Source organism: Epinephelus lanceolatus, chromosome 3 (genome assembly GCF_041903045.1).
Source record: "Epinephelus lanceolatus isolate andai-2023 chromosome 3, ASM4190304v1, whole genome shotgun sequence".
NCBI lineage: Eukaryota > Metazoa > Chordata > Actinopteri > Perciformes > Serranidae > Epinephelus > Epinephelus lanceolatus.
Genome location: NC_135736.1, coordinates 47,079,003 through 47,094,046, shown reverse-complemented (window position 1 = coordinate 47,094,046; position 15,044 = coordinate 47,079,003). Strand labels below are relative to the sequence as shown.

Sequence of the window (15,044 nt, the reverse complement as noted above, 5' to 3'; positions counted from 1 at the left end):
TCTTATAGGTGTAAGTGTGCAAAAATCTTTCCTACCAGTTTGGACTTCTTGGTGTATTCAGCACCTTGCCAAGACTGAGCTGGTTGAAGCAGTGGTTGTCCTTCAGAATCTAAAAAGAATAAAATCTGATGGGCTGCCTCTTGTTGAATAGTTGTGACTGTCTCTGAAGCTATTAAAGTAGCTGAACAGATATTTGGGGACGTTCTTTTAAACAATTTTATAAGTAAGTCCCAACTGGATTTGTTTTACTCTTTTATTGACAGGAGGCTGAATACGTTGTAGAAAATGCACTGAATCAAAATGGGTAGGAGAAGGTAACTGTAACTTAACTCAACCTTGATTTACTTGGACAGTCTGGAGTTTTTAATGTGCTGTGTTGTACTGTTAAACCAGGAGGTGGCAGCATAGTCAAAACAACATTGAACTTATGCTCTTGGTAACATCTGAAGCGTTGATCTGTCCAGTACCTCAGATTTTCTTGCCAAAAATTTCGTCTTTTTGCAGATTTTAGGGATGGCCTTTCATAACCATGGCCTCCAATTTTAATCCACTATATGGTTTCCACATGGTTTAGTTACTTTTCAGATTACATTTGTATCCCCTTCCCCTCCAGTGAAGACCATGCTTCTCAAAATGTGTTGATTTTGAATTTTTGTGATCAAGTTAAGGAGGAGTTTATGTGTTGGCAAAGTTCCCCTACTTCTTGAGCTAAATAAAGTCTTTAAAAACCTGCTTGGATCAGCTGGAAAATGCATCATCACAAAACTGAAAACAGGTCTGTTTTTCTGACACCATGAAACATTGACAGTCTCACAGGACAGCCACGCTACGAACATAAGATGATCTTATAGAATATGATGCATTGCTGTAGATGAAACTCCCCAACAGTATATAAAAGAGTTAAAATGAGCACAACCGTAAACATCTACAGCAGTAAAATGTGACATACACATTAATGCAGCAGGAATATTAATCCAAAAACATCAGATAGAAGGAGAACACTGACAGGCGACATTTTATTGCACAATCAGTACTTTCACTTTTCATACTTTATGTATGACTTGTGGTTTTAAATGCATGACTTTTACTTGTAGTGTAGGTGTTAGTACTTTTCCTTCAGTAAAGGATCTGAACTTCTTCAACCACTGCCTAAACTCATAACAAATTAGTTTTTGAATGTTTGGCTTTATTGAAGGTGGCCCAGTGTGACATAAGTACGGTTATGCTGACTAAAAACAATTAATACAAATTTATGGAACAGTAAATATAGGTAAATGTCTGAGGTCAAACTGCGACATCCAAAAGCCGTAGTTTGATTGGCGTCTGAGGTCAAATATTGTATCATTTTCTATTAGAATAAAATGGTTAAATAGGCTATGTTGATTTTTTGTGTACCAACTGCTGAAACAGTATATATTTTGACATTTGTAAATACTGTATCGCACTAGTTCCCAAACTACGGTGTGTGTACCACTGGTGGTACGCAAGCTCCCTCCTGTGATATGGGGAGGAATCTCTTTATATAATGCTATCAAAATATTTCGATTGAAAATACTTAAATTACGAGATCCCTGAAATGTAATTTAAAATAACTTTTGCCTTTTGATATCACCTTCATGATTAGTTAGAAGCGAAGCTGCGATGGTGAGCTGAGGTAAGATTAATGGTTTGCAAACACCAAAATCGTGGCTTCAAACAGGAGCTATTTGGAGGAGAAGTGCAGATCAGGAGGAGAGTATTTTGAGCAGCCCTGTTGAACTGAAGTGGACAAGAATCAACCAAGCTCAAGTGCTAGTGGCTACTGAAGCAGCGGCAGTGAAGTCTCCTCAGCACCTGACGAGGGGCTGGCTTTTGAGGTGTACGTGAGTTTTGCCAGAATTTAAGTGCCCCTTTGCAAAGCGCGACTGAGGCTGACAATAGTCAACAATAAATAATCATCTGGCTACTATGATTAGGAATAAACCTGCCTTCTGTGTGAACTGTCTGTAGCCACTGTATTTTAAGGTAGGCCATTGTGGTGGTACTTGGAGAGCCTGATATTTTCTGAGGTGGACAGTGTGAAAAGTTTGAGGGCCACTGCTGTAGTGTCGATTTGGGGAATACCATTACCACCATGGTTTACTGACACCCTTAATTAGAATAGATCTATTGCTAAAAGTTATTAATAACACCTGTGTTTTTCCTATAATGACAAGTCAAAGTGTGCACTCTGAAAATGGCCTATAGCTATGTCCAGTATGGCTTACTTCAATGTGAAACCAAGAAAACATTTTTCTGTGCGTACTAGGGTTGCAGTGATGTACCAGTTTCAAGGTATACCATGATATAAAAGTTGATGCTTATCATACTGTGTACATCTGCTTATCTATGGTATTGAAAAAAACTGCAAATAGACGGAGATTGTCTCTTTATTTTAGTTATTTTTAAAGGGGAGACTTTTTACACACACTTCCATTAACAAAATGGTTTCAAGTTTCAATTATAGCAATAAAAAATTTGTTCAACCAATAATAACCCTTCTGTTTTCATTCTTTTAAGGGTCATTTTGACTGATAATAATATAAAGTCTATAATATCATGATACCGTGAAACTGCAATATTTTCTGTGACATCGTACTGTGAAAATCTCATACAGTTGCAAACCTAGTGCTTACACTGGAGCAAAGAATGCTCATTACATGCACTGCATTTTGCTAAAAATCACACAATGCAATGCTTCATATTTCATAGATGTGTAAATTACAGTTATGCAAAATTAAATATTTCAGTATTGATACAAAATGATTTGAAAGTGTTCAAAATCTCTGTCAACCGCTGACTACAGAGTGAACTAATACATATTGACTATGTTGGGAATAGTCAACAAATGATCAAGGGAGTGATTTCAGATACAGTCAGTTCCAGTCTTGGGCTAAAGATATCACATTTTCCAGTCTTGGGAGTGCTTTATGTAACTCTGGAGAAAGATAGTTGATTGACGAGTCTTATTTCCAAGTCGTCAAAAACTGACGCTTTGGGTGGTTTGGTCCAACAATGACCTACCTTTCTCCAGAGTTACATACAGCACCTTTATGAGCACAGTATTTACAGTAAAATATAAAATCTTATCATGTAAGGAGTAAGAAGCTTCCTCTTCAGTGCTCCTCCTCACTTGATGTGTTCAGTTTTGCTCAGTTTCCTCTATCAGAGCTCTTGAGCAAAGCAATGGCCACTTATATCATGACTGTTGATGACATCACTCCCCTGCTTCCTGCTGAGTGGTGTCAGCATCATGCTCGCTGTCGTCTGAATAGTTCTCATGATCGTCTGAGTAGTGGTAACTTTCATCTGAGTGCGCATCATCATCATCGTCATTTCTGCGATAATCCTGATCCGAGTGGTGACTGCTGGCTTCCTCTCCATCACGGTGGTTTAGTGAAGTCGCGTCGCTCCCTCCGTCCCTTGTGTCCACGTCCACGTCTTCATCATCCAGGAAGACCTTTCTGTAGTGAACAGGTTTGTATCCCATGTCGGGCTCGTCTTGGTCACTAACAAACAGAAGAACACAATCAGAGAGTCAATAAGACCATTAGGCTTTAGATATGGCTGCACTCTCATTCATAGTAATCACATAAACAACTGTCTGTGCACAGTTCTTTTCACAATAGCATGAAACATGCTTTACAACCAATAAACAATAATTTACCACATATTAACAAGAACTAAATGTAATAAAGCTGTGAGCAGACAGCCCTGACTTCATGACATGAAATGTGATTTGTCTGATTTACCCAAAATATATCAGTGTTGGTATGTCCGACACCTTAAAGCAATTTCTGCCATCCCTATCAATCATAACATACACACATCCTGTAATCAATTTTTGGTCCTTTGAGCCAATCCGAATAACTGCTTCAGCCTAAGGTGTTCAGGCCAGATGGGGGAGACCCAGAATGACATGTGGATCGCCCATCACGCCAGTGCTGCCACCCGCCATGAAATCTTTGGGACTATGAGGTCAGCTACCCATTTAGGCACCCTATCCCTGTTGATGAGCTGGCCAGACCGGCTTCTTCCTTTAATGTTCTAAGATGTATTCGTAGCATGAGAGATGAAAGCTACCAACGGTGGCAAGATGTGAAGCTTTGCCCGACTGAGACATTTAACGAAGATTAGTTCATTTCTTTGCTCTGCAGATTTATAAAAGGTGATCCATGCCCTCCATGCCTACAGCGGCTGAGCCTAAATGTTACGCCACTGATGGGCTGCATAGACAGGCTATTTACTAATTGATGGGCTCTTCTGACATAACTAACCACTGTTAATCAAGTGAAAACAAAGAATCCCACTTCTTCCGCTTGTCTTTGATGTAACAGTTAATGATGACCAAATGTTGTTTGAAAATGTGACATCAACCAATGCTGATGATCCAATTTGACAATAATATTTATTTCACAAATATACACCTGAATATTTCTCACCTAAGCCTCTCTGAAAAGACTCTGCCAGTGAACTCTGTCTCTGTGTCAGGGGTCTAGATAGCATTTCCCCCTTCCTCCCTTCATTTCTGATATTTTTCCTCTTTTGTTCAGCCATCAATGCAGTTATGTGCTGGATTAAACTGGTCAGGCTGCACAGCACGGTGTGCTGCACATGCACGACACATGTTGTTTGAGTGCACACAACAGACATGCACTAGATGTGTTCACTACAACAAAATGTTATTTACAGTTTTACACTCTTTTTTTTGAGATATCTAAAGAGAAAAAAGAACTTAAATTTTTTCTGCGTCCATTTTTTCTGATACATGGCACATTATTTTCAGTCTTTGATTTTGAAGTAATCCAAAAGTATTAATATTAGATTACATTTTTTTGTTATCCAATGGATTCTTTACTTATTACAAAAGTGGCCATGTAATTTGTTTCCATTTACTGACTACATTTCAAAGTAATCTGACTCAGCCCTTTTCACCCACAAGGCAGCCAATGTGACCCGATAAGGAGCTCAGTGACAGTCTAAAGGGAGCAGCGTTGCCCAGTCAGCACGCTGCACGTTCACCACTAACTTAAGGTGAGTCACCCCCTCGCTACAAAGACACACAGCAGGTGAAGTCCAGCTGTCCTCTCCTCATCTACTCTTCTCCCTCACTGCAGTGTTCTGTGGCATACTCAGAGTGGGCATGCTGAGTTCACGCGCACAAAGCATGATCAGACCCAGGAGATATAGTGGGGAAACATGCACAGCTGTTTTTACTCACCCACTTCTAGAAATTAACAAAGTCAAACTCACTATTTAAATCTTCTTTTGTATGTGTCTACTTGGAAGCTTTTTTACTTAACATTTATTTACTACTTCTTTTTCTCATTCCCTCTCTTTCTCTTTTTCTTCACTGAAAGCATCAGACTGGCTGGGTTAGTAAACTTGAGTGTAGCGTGTGTAGTTCACAGATTCACCTCTGTCTGCTGTCACTGGACGGGGAGGCTTTGCGTGCAGATCCTGATTTGGCCACCTTGCTGCTGATAAACTCTTCAGTCAGATCACATCCGTGCAGGGCGTCTGTGTAGCGCTTCTCCGCTGCCTGTTTGGCATTCCTCTGAGAACAAAGCAAGTTCAGAGAGTCAGTGTAAACAAAACTATGACGTGCTAATCAAAACTGTTATGCAAAGAAATAACACACTTAGCTACTCTTACATTCTTGGATTTCATCATGCTGTGATATTCATGCATACGTGCACTTTGGGTAACGAAATGATGTTGTAGTCCATTAACGTTTCATCAAATTGGCTCAGGTCAGTTAGGGATTATTAACAGTTTCCCTCAACAAATTCAACTTTGTAGAAATTGCTCTGACCCTCTCCTGCAAACCACATATTTTACCTCTTACCTGTAAAGTTATTCATCAGTCTAGATTGCTTTGGTGTGATTTGCAGTGTTGGAGTTATCAGCCACGGAGATGTCTCACTTCTCTCCAATTTAATGGAACTGGATGGCGCTCTGCTTGTGGTGCTCGAAGCACCAAAAATAAAAATACATTTCAAAAACTCAACAGTAATATCTCTTTCTGGAAATCATGACCTGGTTACTTGAAATAATCTGCAGGCCTTGTTGTGAGCAGTTTCGTGTAGGAACTATTTTCTTTCTACCCAACTACATCTGTGTGCATCTACTCATGGACGAGAGGCTCGTGCTTGTGACAGCGTGAAGCAAAAATAATAATGGCGTCCTCCTTGGCTGAGCTGTAACATTAGCTAGCTCAGTGATGAGCTAGCAGTAGATACATGCTCCCTTCTGTGTGGTGATACAGTTGGTGGGTGTAGTTTGGTAGAGAGAGGGGTATGGTTTAAAAAATTGCAATATCAGTGCCCGTAAGTGATACTGATACAAATAAGTACTTCATTCACTACCCATAATGTAAATGGAGTGGCATTTAGTATATCGGTAGCCATACTTTCAAACATTTTGGCGGCATCTCTGCCAACTCCGTCAAATGCACCACGCTCAACTTCACCAGACCCCCAGCACAAAAAGGACTAAATGCAGGTATTGTTCGAGACGTGTTGGTACTACTTGGTACTGGGTTATTTCGGTTGATACCTTAAAGACATTTAGTACTGATACCCAGCCCTGAATACGTGCAAGTGTGCATTTACTGCTGGCTCACGTAGCACCGCTAATCTAGTTAACGTTACAGCTCAGCCGAGGAGGGCAACATTAACATGTACGTCAAGCATCTCTTCCATGAGTAGATGCACGCTTCCTTCTGCACTATGATACGGTTGATGGCTGTAGTTTGGTAGAAATAAAATAGTTCCTTCATGACACTGCATGACAAGGTCTGTGGGTTGTCTTGAATAAGCAGAACATGACTTCTGCAAAGAGACACTGCTGTTACGTTTTTCAATTTTTCTTTTTATTTGGCGCTTTGAGCACCACAAGCCAAGTGCTGTCCAGTTACATTATATTGGAGCGAAAGCAGACATCTCTAAGTTGATAAATAGCACTACAGGTAAGATGAAAAATATGTATTTTTGATTCGTGGGTGAACTGTCCCTTTAAAAGCATATTTTTTCTTGTACTTAAATTTGGTTTTGAAGCTGTTTGTAATCTGCTGTAATGACTTTGTGTTTGTGTCTTCAAATGTGTAGGAGGTCATACAGAAATCTGGTTCAGATGTTAGAGTATGGGTGCCAGCAGGCTTGCCACGGGTTTGATCACATGGACATCTGTGTTGTCAATATTCACCTGTGCAACCTGCTCCAGCAGCAGCGGCCTCCCCTTCACTCTTCGCTGCATCTCTTTTACCTCCTGCTGGTACTCCCTCCTGCGCTGAAGCTCTTGTTTCCTGCAGAAAACAGAGAATTATAGATCGTTGGATTTCATTCAGCTACAGCTCAGCTCATGCTGCAGTCATGTTGTTTTTATGGTACCTGAATTCTTTGAGTTTGGACGGGTGCGTCTGTGAGAGAGCCATGTGGGGGTCGTTGGCCTGCGCTCGTTTTAACACCACCTTCTGCAGCTTCTTCTCCCTCTGCTTCTGCCTCTCCTTCCACTGCTCCTCCTCCTCCTCAGCCTTCTTCCTCTGCTCCAGCACCTTTCTGCTCAGGGAGACAATCTGGTCACCAGTGGAGAAAGGTTTGGATGGGATGGGGTCTTCAGGAGGATGGGGGCAGATAGTTGAGGATATGGGTGCAACAATCAGCTACAGGGTGTTGGAGTGGGCGTGGGGTTGTGAGCACAATGCAGGGATGCTGGGAAAAGGAGTTCCCAAAAACTTCAGCCTGCAGGGATTTCAAACACAAAAGGCAACTGCGGAGGTCACTAAACTGGACATTTGAGTTCTGAGGCTGTCTCTATCTCAACTAAGATGGTGGAAGCCTTTGGAGTCCTAAAATGGTACCTCACAGCCTCATGGCGCTTTCTGGTGGCATCTGTGACTTTGGTGGGCAGGAGCTCCAGGCTACCAGAGAGGGATGAACACAGACTTGAGTTTGCCGTACGAGTCGGCCCGGGGCTGATGTACGGCCAGCGTGTTATCCGAGGGCTGGTCTGCTCCTTCTCGATGTCTGCCAGGATGCGTTCACGGTGTGAAGTGATGTGCGACGTCCTCAATTCAAAGGGTTCGCATGCAGTCGTGGGCTTCACTTCTTTATGTTTCTCCAGGTGTTTCTGGAAGCGTCGATAACTGGCATCGAAGTCTGGCACCTCCTTATTAATTTGGGGCTTGTGGGAGAAGTTTTCATCCTCTGAAGCGCTGCCATCTTTGGTCTTCTTGCGGTCACTGAGCCGTCGTGCAAGCATGCTGGGGGGCATTGAAGCACTGCTGAGCATCTCCTGAGCTCTCATCTGTATCTTGATGGACCGATACAGCTGCTCCTCCTTCATCTGCTCCCCTGATGCTGCTGCGTACACTGCCTTGGGCACAGGCTTGGCCTTGAAGGGTTTAAATTTCTCCCGGTCAGACGGTTGTGGGCTCAGCAGCTGTTTCTGCTCCTTCTTCAGTCGCTCCCTCTCCAGGAAGCTGAAGGGCTTCTGGATGGATCGAAGATGCTGATCTTCTCGCTCTCTCATCCGCCGCCGCTCCTCGGTGCGCTCCTGCAGCTCTTCATACAGCGGGAGGTGAACATGAGCTGGTACGGGGCTGGCACGGAACTTCTTCTGGCACTCTGTCAGTTCTTCTAGCTGCCGTCGTAGCTCTGCATTCTCCTTTTCGATCTCTGAGCGTGTTTTTATGCCACGCTTTCGTCTCTCAGCCTCACGCACCGTCATCTGAAAAGGTTTCGGGACGGTCATTCTGTGTTTCCAGTGCTCCTGCTCTCCGACTTTATGCCCCTGCCTCTTCTTTCCTTTTCCCTTTCGCTGTCTTTTCTGGTCTGCTGGCAGGCTGTGCATCGAGGAGGATGTAAGGTGGCGATTGTAAGGGGACAGCTTAAAATCCTGCCACATGTTTTTGATATGTTCTTTAGGAGAAAAAAGCAGGCCTTTCTCCACATCGTTACTGGCAGCTTCATCTTCGTCTGAAGAGTCTGACTGTCTGGAGCCCCTCCTGAGCTCAACAGCAGAGTGCGACTTCCTCAAACGGCGTGAAGCTGCTGGGCTGCTGTTCAACCACGGCAGCCTGACAGAAAAAATCAACCAATGACTGTTAATATGACAAAGCATGTAATACTCAGAAAATGACTTACCAACACTCAAACTAACATATCAAAATAAAGTAAACCAGGGATACTCAAATTGCTTTGCCTAGGGGCCCCTTTTTGGAAAATGATTAATTTGATTTTGAAATTAATTTTAATTGTGAATTAGAAAATGGTCAGCGGGCCACACAGCACCCTAGCGCAGGCCAGTTTTGGTTCACAGGCCGTAGAGTAAATTTGTTCATTCTGAAAAAATAGGGTGGAAAGGTGCTGCTAGCTTTCATAAATTCACAATAATAATCTACTGTGTAAGATTTAGTGGCATCTTCTTCCATGTGCCAAGAGTGTAAGAGAACTATTGTGGCTGACATGAAAATGTTAGTGGCCCTGTCTGGAGCCAGTGTTTGGTTTGTCCATTCTGAGCTGCTGTAGAAACCCCATGGGAGACTCCGTAGAGGAGGACATGCTCCATATGTACATATAAACAATCTTAGGTCATGATCTAAGGGTTGCATCTAATGACTATATATTCTTTATTAATTAATCCTTTTTTCCCCCCAAATTAATTGATTAGTAATTTTTTTTCTGTGGAATTTCAAGTTCAAAATCCAAAGCTATTCAATTTATAATAATATTAAAACAGCAATTCGTCACACTGAGGGAAAACCCAGCATGACGTTTCGGACTGAAAAGTTAATTCAAGTAAATAATCAATTATCAGAATAGTTGCAGAACAATTTTCTGTCCATCAAATAATTGATCAATCATTTCAGCACTAATTACACTTGTATAATAAAACATGGAGCACACAGTTTAATAATTAAAGTGATGCAACAGTTTGAAATGTGTAGAGCCACAGTCCCTCTGCTCAGTGTATCTGATTAAGTGTGATGATGATTTAAAGGATCAGTTCATCAAAATTACACAAAAGCAATTATTGTAATGTTCCGATGGTGAGAAAATATGTTTTTGCCATGCATAGTATTGTGTTTTTGTCCAGCATAAAGCACAGAGGACAGACAAACAAACAAACAAACAAAAATCAACAGCAATGTGTCTTTCCACAAACAACTCCCAGGTACTTTGGATAATCCACAGACCTCACTGTCAACTGTTTACACCCTAACTACTTTCTGCTTTAAAAATAGTCCCTGTGGTTTGTGGATTGTCCAAAGTTACTGGAACATGATTCTGAAAAGACACATTGCAGTTGGGTTTTAAATGCCAGTTTCAATGCTTGAGGCAGTACATACAAAATGCATTGACCTCCATTAGTGGGGTAACAGGTTTCTGAGATGGATATCTCAAAACGCAGGGAACACAAAACAAAACTATCTACGAGGCTGGATACCAACAGCAGTGACTGAGAGACTATGTTTATGTGATTTGGGTGAGCTGAGTCTTTAAGCTGTTGTGCAATGAAATGTTGATACAGCCACTCTCTAGGCCAGATGGCGTAAGATCAAGGATTCACATATACATCACTGCACTTGTATATTTAGTACGGTTGTAAAACTCCCCTGTGTGTTAAAGCTCCACAACAACAGAGAGACAAACATCCAGACATGAGAAACCAAGCACAGTTAACTCTGAGTCCCTCTTACGGTAATCGTGATTAAAAGCCACCCACCTGTGCCTGCCTGTCTCCAGCATCGTCACGTCCAGAGGCTCCATGGCCTTGAGCTGCAGCTTCCGCCGATACATGCTCTCCAGCTCAGCCATGGTACGAAGGTGGGCCCTCTTCAGCTCCTCCAGCTTGCTGTAGTACTCCTCGTTGGAGAAGAAGATTTCACTCAGGTCGAGGCGGTCTCCTGCTGCTCTGTAGTCAGTCATCAAAAGAGGGCCGCCCTTCGCCATGTAGTCCTCATCACAGAAATCAGAGCCTGAGTCCTCATACTCCAGCTGAAAAGAGGTTGAAAGACATGTAAAGCTAATTCTATATCTAAATCTTAACTTTTGAAAAGGGAGGCCTCAGTGGGAAAAAAACAACAGTTGAATTAGTCTTGTGCATATTATGATTCACGTAAATGTAGCCTGAAACTAATAAATTTGTCTTGAAGCTGCCAGATTATTATATTTTACGCTTTTAAGCACCAGACCTCCTGGAGCAAAGCAGCCCCGCTCAGCTGCACCCCTCCAGGACTAAGCCTATTACCAGCAGCCACCTGGGCCATATGGTGAAGCACAGAGGGCAGCTTACCATGAAAGAGCTCAACTGACACACATCCTGCATCAGGTGTCTGGCTCTTTTGATTCTCACATTATCATGAGGTGTTTGTCTTCAGTGACATGGGACAACTGCTGCAGGATCCTGCATGGGAGAAAAGCATGGTGCTGTCCAAAGGATACTTTGGGATTATAATCCGAACGTGACGTCTGGTAATCTAGTCAAGACGGAAGTCCAAAAATAGTCGGGCCAACAAATTATACAGGCCAAATCCTTTCCACCACACGGACTGACCCGAAACTGTCAACTGCTTGACAAGATCCGTCTCACTAGAAAAACAAAAGTACACTGGAGAAAAAATAAATATTACAACTCTATTAAGTCAGGATTGTAGTATGGAAGGGAGGGAAAAACACATTGAGCCTGAGAGCCACATTGCGATTAAATAATGTGCCACTAAGCCACTTTTAAGTAATTTTTTCCACTTTGCAAAGAGAAACTGGATATTTATGTTAAATAATATAGCTATCTGACAGCATCAACAATGTGTAAGAAATATTAATTTAGAGGTGAATTACCTTAATACTTCTTCTCTGGTGCCCAGGATGATAATTTTCATTTATTCTAGATCTTTGCAGACTTTAAAATACCTATTTTTAGCATAACAATTCAGAATTTCTGAGCCATTTATCTAAATTAAACTTACTGTTACTTAAGACAACAGTGGGATTTAATTATATTGATTTAATTAGGCACTTTCTCTAGCATTAGGTGTAACTATGGTACACCGCCAGTGAGGAAATATTAAAATAATTCTGAAAATATACAACCAAATGTATTTTTAGTTGCCAGACTTTTAGTTACACCTAGCTGTGTTAGGGTTAATTTTTAGTAAAAGTAGTAGTAAAAGATGTCATTTTGAAGGTGTTCTTTGAACTTAAAGTAAAAGTAAATTTAAGTAAAAGTAGAAATACCATAGTCTATTTATAATATTCTAAAAAATACTTAATTGCAAGAAAAAGTCCTGAAATTAAGATATTGCTGAGAGAAAAGCACGAGTATCATCATTAAACTGTAGTTAAGGTATCAAAAGTAAAATTTGGATACTCATTGTGCAGAATAGCTCTTTACAAAGTTTTATATGATTGAAGAATATTATATTATTCTGTTTTATCAGTAATGACTACATGTAAGAGCATTTTAATGTTGGTTCGTCAATGACAATATTAGATATCTGTGCACTGTTGGGTAGATTAATATAGTTCTGCATCATATATGTTAAAAAAGTAAATTAGTTTTAGGCTTTTGGTAACAAATGACCATTAAGTGCTAAAAAAGTGTAGTAAAGTAAAAAGTACAGTATCTCCCTCTGGATGTAATGGACTAGGGGTATAAAGTAGCCTAGCATAAAATGGAAAATACTCAAAATTAGAAGTAGTCCGACCTTAAAAGTGTAAAGTAACGTTAAGCCTACTTTAGTACAGTACTTTAGTGAATGTAATTAGTTACATTCCACGGCAGATTAATACTCAATAATGTGATTTTAATTGTCGTTACCTCCTTCTCGTAGTCCCGGTTGTCCATATGACTTGTAGCCGTGTACGGCAGCACTCTCTCGCGCTCGTAAGAAGCTAACGGCGCTTTGGTGTGCGGGTCTACAGGCGTTTTCAAACACGAAGTGACCAAAACGTTTGTCCGGTGGGCGTTCGCCATGGCGTCGTATTGTTTGTTCCAGTTTTAAGACAAAAAATAATAATTTAAGTTACATAAATCCGGTGATCAGAGTCGCTGTCCGCGTACCGAAACTTAGTGTCGGTATCCAGGGAGCAGGTGGGTCACTTAGCAACGGACGGAGCTGAGCTTGGTTGGGAAGGAAGTGACGCAGCGTGACCGGAAATCGATTTTTATTTTATTTTTATTTTTTTTTTTAAATAAATTTGTCGGACATTTGTCGAGCATACAAGAACATACAACATCTCGTAGAGGATGATCCTTCTATGAAATAAATAAATAAACAAATTGATAAATAAATAAAAATACTGGAAGGTAAGTTAATACATTAAAGCAGCAGGCATACAAATTATGACAAAATGGAGCAAAAACTTCCAAAACAAGGATCATAATTTAAAACAACAAAAATTGAGAAAAGTCGACAGTTATTTTTTTGCAGTCCTGCTAGAGTTCTTTTTATTCCGGTGACAGGAAAAACAACTTAAAGTCATTTATAAACCAGTTAAAAGAGGGTTTACTATTTCTCCACTTGCTACAAAATATATATTTTCCCATGAGTAAAATAATATTTATTATGTCAGACAGATGACTTCAAATTATCCATATAAAAAAAGAATGTGAGAGATTTAAAATGTTGGAATGTCTTAATCTTCAGCCATAACCATTTTTAAATGTCAGACCAAAATCTTTGAGACACAGGACCTAAATGACCTAAATGCACTACAAGAGTTAGGGGGTGTTCGTTATTTATGAGAGGGGAGGGGGTGGTGCATAAAGGGGGAGGCATGTCAAATTATTTTTCTAAGCACTTACATTTTTTTAAATGGCTGTAAATTGTATTTATTTACCCCCGATTTCTTAAGAAAACATGTCAGATTTGGGGGGCATGTTTTGTTTTTTTAAAACACCAAAATTTCACTATTTATCAAAGCATCATCAAAATCACTCTAAATCATTCCACGTCTCATTTTAAATTTTGCCAAAAATAAACCATTTGCACTGACAAACTAGCATGCACGACAAGAGTGAAAAACCAACGCTTTTTTTAATGCCAGGATTTCGTGTTTAACATTTATCTTTCAAACATCAAAGGGTACGTTTTTTTAAAACTCTAACAACTAATTATAGTGGAGGGACAGTCATGCATTTTTTTTCCCCAAGTCAATCAAGGAGGCTGAAGAAAAATATTCAGGGAAAGTCAAAAAAATTAAAAAAAAGTCACATCCCAGCCACCCCTCTCCTCTGATAGGTAAAGAACAGTCCCTCAGTTACATTCGACCATTGAACATATCAGTGGAGTCGTTTTTATTTCTGCAAAACAGATATTAAAACCACAGATCTTTCTCTCCTTTTTTGTAGACTTCCAACTATACTGAAAGCAAACAGAAGAGTTGGTGTTGAACTCCAATCCATCATGTATAGACTGTAATGAAGGGACATCGGAAAATTTAGTAACACAATTCCCATAGTTGGGAAAGAAAATCCTACTCACCTTTAATGCTTTATGTTATGGGTTTAAAATCTGGAGAGTACCAGGTCTGTAAAACTTCTTTTTTTAATAATGCTAGACTTTGATTTCAACTGGAGGTCACTTCTAAAAACTGAGATTTTGAAGCATATTCTGTCCCATGTTGAACGATAGATGTTTAATACTATTAAGTCTTCTCTGGTTTAAGCTTTTTTAAAAAGTACAAAAAAAAAAAATCTATTTTGCGTTCACGAGTCTTCACTGTTTGGCTTTGCTACTACCAACATGTAGTCCAACAATCTTCAGTACTATGATTATACTACCTTGATGGCAAATTCATTGTTCAGTATTAAAACTTGAGAGAATGGCCTGAAAGTTATCAGAAAAAAAGATATAATTTTTACATGTGGAGCCATTTTTCAGCTTTGCAGGGGCAAAGCAACACCTCCACTCTACTAATGTGTTCCTTTTTTGGACTGGGTAAATGTACACTGGTGGCACCCCGTCTCACAGTGTGGTGTACCTTTTAGCACTGCAGAATTAAACAAAAATATTATCGAAA

The 15,044-nt window shown here is 40.3% G+C and overlaps 1 protein-coding gene across 1 annotated transcript; it reads right to left on the bottom strand.

The window, feature by feature from the left end:
* Window positions 1-1,961: 1,961 nt before the first annotated feature.
* Window positions 1,962-13,258, bottom strand: fam161a (FAM161 centrosomal protein A). The gene is made up of 7 exons (XM_033623672.2): window positions 12,841-13,258; window positions 10,747-11,018; window positions 7,880-9,097; window positions 7,410-7,577; window positions 7,225-7,324; window positions 5,436-5,575; window positions 1,962-3,527 (listed from the first exon to the last, which is right to left on the bottom strand). The coding sequence occupies exons 1-7, from the start codon at window positions 12,994-12,996 to the stop codon at window positions 3,236-3,238; spliced, it is 2,346 nt and encodes a 781-aa protein (XP_033479563.1). The 5' UTR covers window positions 12,997-13,258; the 3' UTR covers window positions 1,962-3,235.
* Between the last annotated feature and the right edge of the window lie 1,786 nt (window positions 13,259-15,044).